This window comes from Benincasa hispida, chromosome 1 (genome assembly GCF_009727055.1).
Source record: "Benincasa hispida cultivar B227 chromosome 1, ASM972705v1, whole genome shotgun sequence".
NCBI classification, from domain to species: domain Eukaryota; kingdom Viridiplantae; phylum Streptophyta; class Magnoliopsida; order Cucurbitales; family Cucurbitaceae; genus Benincasa; species Benincasa hispida.
The window spans coordinates 12,885,455-12,894,626 of record NC_052349.1 but is presented as its reverse complement, the minus strand read 5'-3'; the positions used below and the strand labels follow the sequence as shown (position 1 = coordinate 12,894,626).

The 9,172-nt window shown below is 30.3% G+C and overlaps 1 protein-coding gene across 2 annotated transcripts; it reads left to right on the top strand.

Annotated features, from left to right (window-relative positions):
• Nucleotides 1–3,454: 3,454 nt before the first annotated feature.
• LOC120089562 (protein NRT1/ PTR FAMILY 5.2-like) lies at nucleotides 3,455–7,320 on the top strand. Of its 2 annotated transcripts, none has more exons than XM_039047030.1 (4): nucleotides 3,455–3,967; nucleotides 5,248–5,813; nucleotides 6,165–6,440; nucleotides 6,523–7,320. In XM_039047030.1, the coding sequence occupies exons 1-4, from the start codon at nucleotides 3,602–3,604 to the stop codon at nucleotides 7,166–7,168; spliced, it is 1,854 nt and encodes a 617-aa protein (XP_038902958.1). In that variant the 5' UTR covers nucleotides 3,455–3,601; the 3' UTR covers nucleotides 7,169–7,320. The 2 variants fall into 2 exon arrangements, with proteins under 2 accessions (XP_038902958.1, XP_038902959.1); XM_039047031.1 differs by lacking the exon at nucleotides 3,455–3,967 and adding an exon at nucleotides 4,617–4,897.
• Nucleotides 7,321–9,172: the final 1,852 nt, after the last annotated feature.

Sequence of the window (9,172 nt, the reverse complement as noted above, 5' to 3'; positions counted from 1 at the left end):
TTTCAATAAAATGTTAGTTAGGTGTTCGAATCTTCCAATCCTACTTATCGTTGGCATTGTTCAACTTAAAAGTCTTCCTCTCAACTCAAGACACAACATTATACTTTTTCTTCTAATTATTATGAGAATTCTCAAATGAAAGTCTTCTTTTGTAATATCCATATAGAAGTGTGTTTTTCTATTGTATCTAGCTAATTTGCACTCCATTAGTGGCCCCCTACTTGATCCACTATAGTTGCTTTTAAAAAGTACTATATAAGTGCAAGTTAAAAGACGTTGGCATGTGAGTCATATAACTTTTTCTTATAAAAAATATTTGTTAAAATAATTACTATTTATCATATGACAATTTATTTTTGTTAACTATTATTCACTTTTGTTTGTTGTGGGATTAGAATGAGTTGCACAATAAATATATAACATACGTCTAAGTAGTGTTGTTTCTTCAATTTCTCTCTTTTTTTTCTTTTTCTATAATTTGCATAACACTTGTACACTCAAATTTTCATTTTTATTTATTTTTCCAATTTTTCAGTTTCAACTTTTTGTTGTATTAATTTCCATCGGCAGCAAAACAATTTTTGAAATTTAAACTAAAATCGAATTGAAATAATCCTAGTAATAAGTATTAAAATTATATTTTAATTACATATGAAAAGGATTTCCTAGTACAACTTAATTTAGTAATAATTAGCACTTCTTTTCTTGGAATTCCTTTCAATGTATGCAATTATTTTTTAATTTCGAAAAGAAGGAAGAAATATAGGTCTTTTGGCGTAGAATTTAGAAACGAAGTTGAGAGAATAGCATGCCCATATGACTTTTTTAATTAATTTTTTTTTGACTAATAATTATGTGGCTGAAGAGATTTCAAAATACAGCATCATTGGTCTTCTGTGCTTTAATGATGCTGGTGGTCTCTATTGCTTATAAATTAAAAATTCCCTAAATTGAAGGCGTAGGATATATTAATATATAAAGAAAAATCCATTTGGAATTGTCAATATCTTTTTTTTTTTTTTTTTTTCCTATGAGAGTTATTCTTTAAAACTTCATTAAATCAAATAAATGGAAAAACTAGAAGAAAAAAAAAGGAAATCAAACCCTAATTAAGCAAAATTATAATTCGTGATTAGAAGATAAGATGTGGGTTGGGGAAAAAATCTCTCACTTCTATAATAGGAATAAGCAGAAAAATATAACAGAGAAATTTAAAGAAAATAATAAAATTAGAAACACAATAATGGGAGTAAAACTACAACTCACTTTATGTGAAATCACAACAATTCTCTCTCGACCTCAATTACAAGAACACTATCTCAAAGTTTTTATACTACACACCTCTTTTCATACTCAAGTTTAAATTGTTTCTAACTAAGACGACTTAAAATTAGAGGCACAGGCTCCTTTTATAGGTTTGGAATCCATCCTATTTTTTAATTTAATAAATGTGGGACAAATTGCACTTATAATATTTTATCAAAATCTAATAAATAGACATTGGAGTCGAGAAAATAGATTGTATAACCCACAAAAAGAATGCATGCATAACCCAGTTATTTATAAAAGAAAGAAATTATAATAACGCCATGAGGCAACATAAAAACAAGGTAAAATGAAAATCTTTATAGTGGTAGGATGGCAATGGCTTAAAATGTTCTAATTTTGAATAAAATATACCACATCAAAAAGTCAATAGATACTCCAACTAGTACAATACTTGCATAGGAAGTATATATAATTTTAAGGTGTGTATACTAAGAGTAATTAAGAGATTGTATATTTTCTCAAAAAAAAAAAAAAAAGTAAGATATTGTATATGAAGTCCAAGTTCTCTTTAATTACTAAAGAAAAATAATAGTAATTTGGTTGACGAGAGAAAGAAGAAGACAAAAAAAAAAAAGAAAAAAAGAAAAAAAGAAAAAGAAAAAAAAAAGAAAAAGAAAAGAAAAGATGGGATTTGCAAAACTTGACCAAAGATCAATCAACCAAAGAGTTAAAACACTTGGGTTTTTTAAGTATAAAATTAGATACTTTAGTTCATATTTGGAGAAAACTAATAGTGATTTTTGGGTTAGTTTTATTGAAAAAATAAGTCAAAACAGAACCAAATTGAGGGTATATATATATAAAAATTTATCTCTAATCCTAAATTCCTTTCAGTATTTTAATTATTATGATGCATATATATTTGTTGTTTAGGAAAATGACCAATTATTATAGTACATATATGTTTGTCATTTAAGGGTCGTTTGGTTGGAAGGTTTTCTGCATGAGAATTGACATAAATATCCAATTCCAATATTTATTTCACAGTTTTCAATACTTTGCCTTATTTCGAGACACCCTCATTTCCCACATATAAGAGTTTTCTACTCTCTTTCAAAAAGGTGAGTTTTCTCTTTTCCCTTCTTTATCTGTTTTCCATTTTACATATAATTTTACTTTGAATGGTTAGTTAATTAATTAATTAATATTAATTTAAGAGAAATAATATAAATATTTATTTTAATAAATTGATAATGTTCCATTAAAATATTCACTTAACTTATTTTTATAATAAAAATTTATTAAATGAATGGATTTTTTTTTTTACATAAACTATTAATTGATTAGTAACACTTGCTTAAATATATTTAATTAGTAAACCAAGATTAGTTAAATTTAGTTACTATTAAACTTCATTTTTCAATAATAATAATTTTTTATTTTTTTATTTTTTTAATAATCAAGTAATTATTTATTGAGATTAATTTTAATTTAATCATTCATTATGTATATATAATCATCACTGATTATTTATAAGAAATTAATTATTTATTGTGATTAATTTTTTAATACTTCATTCATTATTAACATATCATATTTATCAAATACTTTTTAGTATTCTTTATTAATATATCATATTTTTATCTCATTTTTTTCCTTTTTTATATAATATATTGTCCATTAAAATATATTTTCTTATATTATTTAATTAAAATTAAAATTACTAATGTTGAACTTAATTAATAATAAAAATATTTAAGTATTAGATTATAATTAATATGACGTTCATTAAATATATTAATTGGTTAATTTTAATTATAAATTACTTAGTCTTCAAATATTTATAATTAAAATTATTATTAATTCGTAATTAACTTTTTATTGATATATTTAATATTGTTTATTCTTTAAATTATTAATCTACAAATACAATTTTTGTTTATAAATATAATCATTTTTTATTTCCAGATATCTTATTCCAGCATAAAACTTTAAATCAAACGGTCCCTTAGAAAAAGACCAAGAGAAAAATGTTAAATTTCAATCTATATATAAAAAAAATACCTAATTTTAATTTGAAAATAACAAAAAGACCTAAGGAAAATTGGAAGGAAAAAAAAAGTAAAGAATTAATAACTGAATCAACAATAAACTGAATCAAATAAAAACTAATCCCGCTGTTTTATTCTCTAATGAAAACATTAGTTTATTTCCGACAAAATCCTCTCACTTCATTAAGAATTGATTTCATATATATATGTGTGGATATTGTGAGGGATTTGTGATGGTAAAAGAGAGAAGGTTGAAAGGAAAGGAACAATATTGAATAATAATGAGAGTAAGCGAAAGATCATATCCTTTTGTAGAAGAAAGGTTTGGGGTTGAGGATGATTACAGCAAAGACGGAAGCGTGGATTTGAAAGGCAATCCCGTCCGTCGATCCCACAGAGGTCGTTGGTCAGCCTGTTTCTTCATCGTCGTCTACGAAGTGTTCGAGCGGACGGCGTACTACGGCGTCTCCTCCAATCTTATTACTTATTTGACGGATAAGCTTCATCAAGGAACTGTCACTGCCTCTAACAACGTCACCAACTGGACTGCAACTGTTTGGATCACTCCCATCTTTGGCGCCTACATCGCCGATGCCCATCTCGGTCGTTACCGCACCTTCATCGTTGCCTCCTTCATCTGCCTTGTTGTATGTATTCAACTACGTTACCTTATGAGCATCTCATTCAATCATTTTTTTTTTCAATATATTTATAAAAGGTTAATAATTATTTTACCATTTTTTGAAAAAATAGGAATATTTTTTAAATAAATGACAAAATTTAGACATAACATCCATATTCCAATTTGATCAAAAGAAAAAGAAAAAAAAAATCATTACCAAAATTCAACTAATCTCCCAACAAAATGTTTTTCTTTTATTAACATATATATTTTTGACTTGTCAAAAATTTTTGGTTAACTAAAAAGCTAATTTTCTCACAAATTCGAATTAGTATTATTGGGTTACTATTAATAGCGTTTTTAAATACTCTTAAGATTTTAAAAAATAATAATGAAAAAATTATATAAACTAGAACTAAATCTATGGTAAAGACCACAAGCTTTTAATTCTTATAGTTTTTAGTTTTTAAAAATTGAGTTATAAATAGTAATTGCTTTTGTTATCACTCAATCTTTTCTAAAAAATCGTTTTTAGAATTTGATTAAAAATTATAATTTTTTTTTTCAAGAAAAACAGCATAGTATGAAATTTAGGAGATAATAAATATAGATTTTAAAAATAAAAAATTTAAAACAAAATTGTTATCAATCCCTTGCATTTGTATAATTATAAACAGGATCATAGGTAATTCAATTATGACTTTTGTCTATTAGGCTTCGTGTGTGACATGTGCATGAAGAATTAGCCAATGTGAAATTAAGAAGTTTCTCACGTTGAAGATAAAGAGAGAGAAAAAATTGAAATATAAGTGAGAGAGGAAGGTAGAGAAGAGACATAAGTGTCCAAAAGAAAATGGTGAGAAAAATGAAAGAAGTTTCATGGCATTGAGGAAGGAAAAGAATGTGATGATGTATGTTTCATTAGAAGATTTGAACTAGTATTTATTTTTCCAAGGTTAGTATTTTCTGATCAGAAATGATAACTAATACAGAGAAATAATTAAATTCACAGCACTATAAATTTAAAATTTAAAATTAGTGGGTGATTTAACCTGATATCAGAATAGATATTGTGTTTAAACTTCCGTAATATCATTTTCTTTGAAATTAATATTGATTTCTACTCGTTAGATCTCCTATACCGTTGCTAACATACACTTTTTAGGTAATGGCAAAAACAGAGTTGATGAGCAATTTGCCCAAAAATCATTCGCCAATTTTTTCTTCAAAAACTAATCACAGTTTCATTTGATAACAAAACTGCTCTGAACTCTAATAGGAGAAAACACATCATTCATTTCACAGGGAATGTCTCTTCTAACACTGGCAGTGTCCATGCCAAGCCTAAAGCCCCATCCATGTTTGGATGCAAACGCAGAACATTGCAAGCAGACCTCCAGGCTACAACTCGCTGTCTTCTTCACTGCACTCTACATATTGGCTCTTGGCACGGGTGGAACCAAACCAAACATCTCGACAATCGGAGCCGACCAGTTCGACGACTTCCATCCCGAAGAGAAGGCCCAGAAGTTATCCTTCTTCAATTGGTGGATGTTCAGCATTTTCTTTGGCACTCTCTTTGCCACCACCACTCTTGTTTACATACAAGAGAATGTAGGATGGAGCTTGGGATATGGCATTCCCACTGTAGGCCTTGCAATAGCCATTCTCATATTTGCTGCAGGCACACCTTTTTACAGGCACAAGCTCCCCACTGGAAGCCCTTTCATCAGGATGGCTAAGGTCATTGTAGCTACTGCTTGGAATTGGAGGCAGCCTCTTCCTTATGACCCTAGGCAACTCCATGAGCTTCAGCTTGAGGAGTACACTAAGCAAGGAACTTTCAGGATTGATTCCACTCCATCCTTGAGGTTACTATCTCTAAAATTAGAATCACTTGCATTAGCTGCTAAATTATTGTTGTTACATACCTGTTAACATCACCGTGTTCGTTTGTGTTCAGATCCAAACATAGTCACACAATGATCAAAAGTAGGAAAGATACATTGACACGAGCTATTTTAGGTGAAATCAAAAGAAAAGTACAGAGATTTATATGCAAAGTGAATAAAAAGCCCAATTTGTATAAATCAGAGTAGTTTTATTTAGTTAGAACTTGGTTCTGAAGTGTTTATGGATGTAGAACATCTTGGGATTACTGAATTGGCATAGGTGCAATATGGGGGGTTCAATGAGATTGTATTTCTTCACTGCATATGCAGGTTCCTCAACAAGGCTGCCATAAGAACAGGCTCAACTCATCCATGGAAGCTATGTTCAGTGACTCAAGTGGAGGAGACAAAACAGATGTTGAGAATGATCCCAATTCTGATATGCACATTCATTCCAAGCACAATGTTGTCACAGGCACAGACCCTTTTCATCAAGCAAGGCAGGACCCTCGACCGAAGCGTCGGTAGCCACTTTCAAATCCCTCCTGCAAGTTTAACTGCTTTTGTTACCATCTCCATGCTAGTCAGTGTCATCATCTACGACAGGTTTGCTAAAAAAATTATTGCCAATGCTACAAGTCATACGACTTCTTGTGTTACCATTAACCTGGTGTCTTCTTTCTTGAAGGTTCTTCGTCAAGATAATGCAGAGATTAACTAACAATCCAAGAGGAATCACAATGTTACAAAGATTGGGAATTGGGATGATTCTCCATATCTTGATAATGACAATTGCATCTTTGGTTGAAAGGCATAGACTCCATGTTGCTAGAAAAAATGGGTTGGAAAAAAATGAAGAACAACTCCCCCTGACCATTTTCACTCTCCTTCCTCAGTTCATGCTTGTGGGAGTTGCTGATGCATTTTCAGAAGTAGCAAAGATTGAATTCTTTTATGATCAAGCACCAGAAAGCATGAAGAGTTTAGGCACTTCGTATTCGATGACTTCGCTTGGAATTGGAAACTTCCTAAGTAGTTTTCTTCTTTCAACAGTTTCTCATCTTACAAAGAAACATGGCAATGGATGGATCAACAACAACTTGAATGCTTCTCATCTTGACTACTACTATGGGTTTTTGGCAGTGCTTAGTACCATCAACTTCTTCCTCTTCTTGCTCATGTCCAAAATGTACGTGTACAAAGCAGAAGTATCTGATTCAATAAAGGTGCTGACTGATAAACTCAAGGCATCCAACCTAAACGAAAAATCAGCTATGACGAGGGGCAGAGCCGATGAAGGAAGGGGGCCCTTGCCACCCTTCAATTTGTTTTAGATTACAAATTTTAGCTGGAAACATTGAGATTAAGGTATATCCACAGCTTGGCCCTTTCAAATTTGGGAATGCATAGAATTTTTGACAATGTAAAGGTTTGATGTTTAATTACTACTTTTGTCCATTTTATTATGGATTTTGGTTCATTTTGGTCCCTATACTTTTAATTTAGTTTATTTTGGTTCATGTATTTTTTTTTATTTTTTTTATAATATGCATGAGTGTTTGGGCCAACTTATATGCACCTCCACTAATTTTATTGAACAACCCTCTTGACCCTACAACATTTGGGTGCTGAAAAAATTCATAGGATATTAAATCTTAGGTAGATGACCACCATATATTGAACTCATACTCTCTAAGTCATTTATTAAATCTATGACACTTATCGACCACTAAGCCAACCTGTGACGATATATTGGTTCTTTGTACTTTTAAAAATTGATCATTTCAATCTCTAAAACTAGAAGAAAAATGAAACTGGAGGATCATTATTGTTTATTAAATGTACAGAAACTATGGATATTTTGAAAGTATAAGGACAACGAAAACAAAAGCATACAGTGATGATAAGCCTTTTCAATCTATCAAAATTCTTCTCAAATCGTCTAATGGAAAACCCTAGAGCATTCTCCGACAAGAAGAACCATTAAACAAGCCGCAAAAGAGGCTTTCATCAGTTGTTTCATCGTCGTGCCTTGAGCTCTTGACTATGATAATTGTACTCAACAAGGTAAGTAAGAAATTCAAATTTGAACAAGATCCTAAGAATTCAACCTTTCAATTACTTGAGAAAGGAAACTCAAATCAATCGTCAAAGTTCTTGAAATGATTATTACTCGCATGCTTCAAAATACTAGCTAGGTTTCCTCCAAACTAGAACCAATTTGTAATGAGAAAATTGGAGAAAATGGCCCATTGAAAGTTTGTCATTGTATTTTTTACCCCTCTTTGAAAAACAAGTTTTTTTTTAACCACTTGATGATGTAAATGATGTAAGCATGATAAATATTGGTTGTACAATTAGTCTTAATTTCAATCACCAAACTACCAAATTAATTCACATTCTCCACCTTAATTTATTTACAAAAAATTAATTTATCCAAAAATTATTCACACAAAAAATTCCAATTACTCTTATCCCTTATTAAATTCTCACTTCCAATTTCAACAACCAACCTACCAAATTAATTCACCAAAAATTATCCACCTAAATTTATTTACAAAAAATTTAATTTATCAAAAAACCACTAATAAAAAAATATTCACACAAAAATATCTTCACCACCAAATTTGATTTGTTTATAACTCCACAAAAAGTTCTCTTCACCAAATTATTCCAGAACGAAATCGTCAAATCTAAAACTTATATTTCATGAAGTTGTAATTTTGTACACTCCGTACGAATGTATGTATTTCAATAGTTTGATTTATTCATTTCGTATGTATTCAATAGTTCGATAATTTCTGAAAAAATTGACAAAAATAAACGACCTTTTTGGAGTGTGATTTATTCTTGCTTTGTTGATTGTTTCTTTTCCTTTTATAATGCATATTTAAAATTTAAAAAAAAAACACAAAAAAATAGCAAAATTTTTTTTAAATAGATGTTCATACTCTTACCCGAAAGTCAGATATCTATTCATAGTTGGATTTTTTGTTTCTGTATTCTAGATTTATCCACTAGGTCAGTCTGATTGGTTCTTTGCGCCTAGTTGGTCGGGCTTCACCAGGTAGGAAGCAAATGAGTTGAAATTACCGGCCGGACTTCACCAGGTACAAAATAATTGTTGGAATAAGTTTGATTCCGAGTCAGGCTTCACCGAGACGTCACCGGGTAGAAAGCAAATGAGTTGAAATTACCCAATCAGGCTTCATCGGGTACAAAACAATTGTTGGAATAAGTTTGATTCCTGGCCGGGCTTCACCGGGTATGAAATTAATTGTTTGACCTGGTCTTCCTGGGTATGGGATAGGAATCGAGTTGGGACTGGTCCGAGGCCC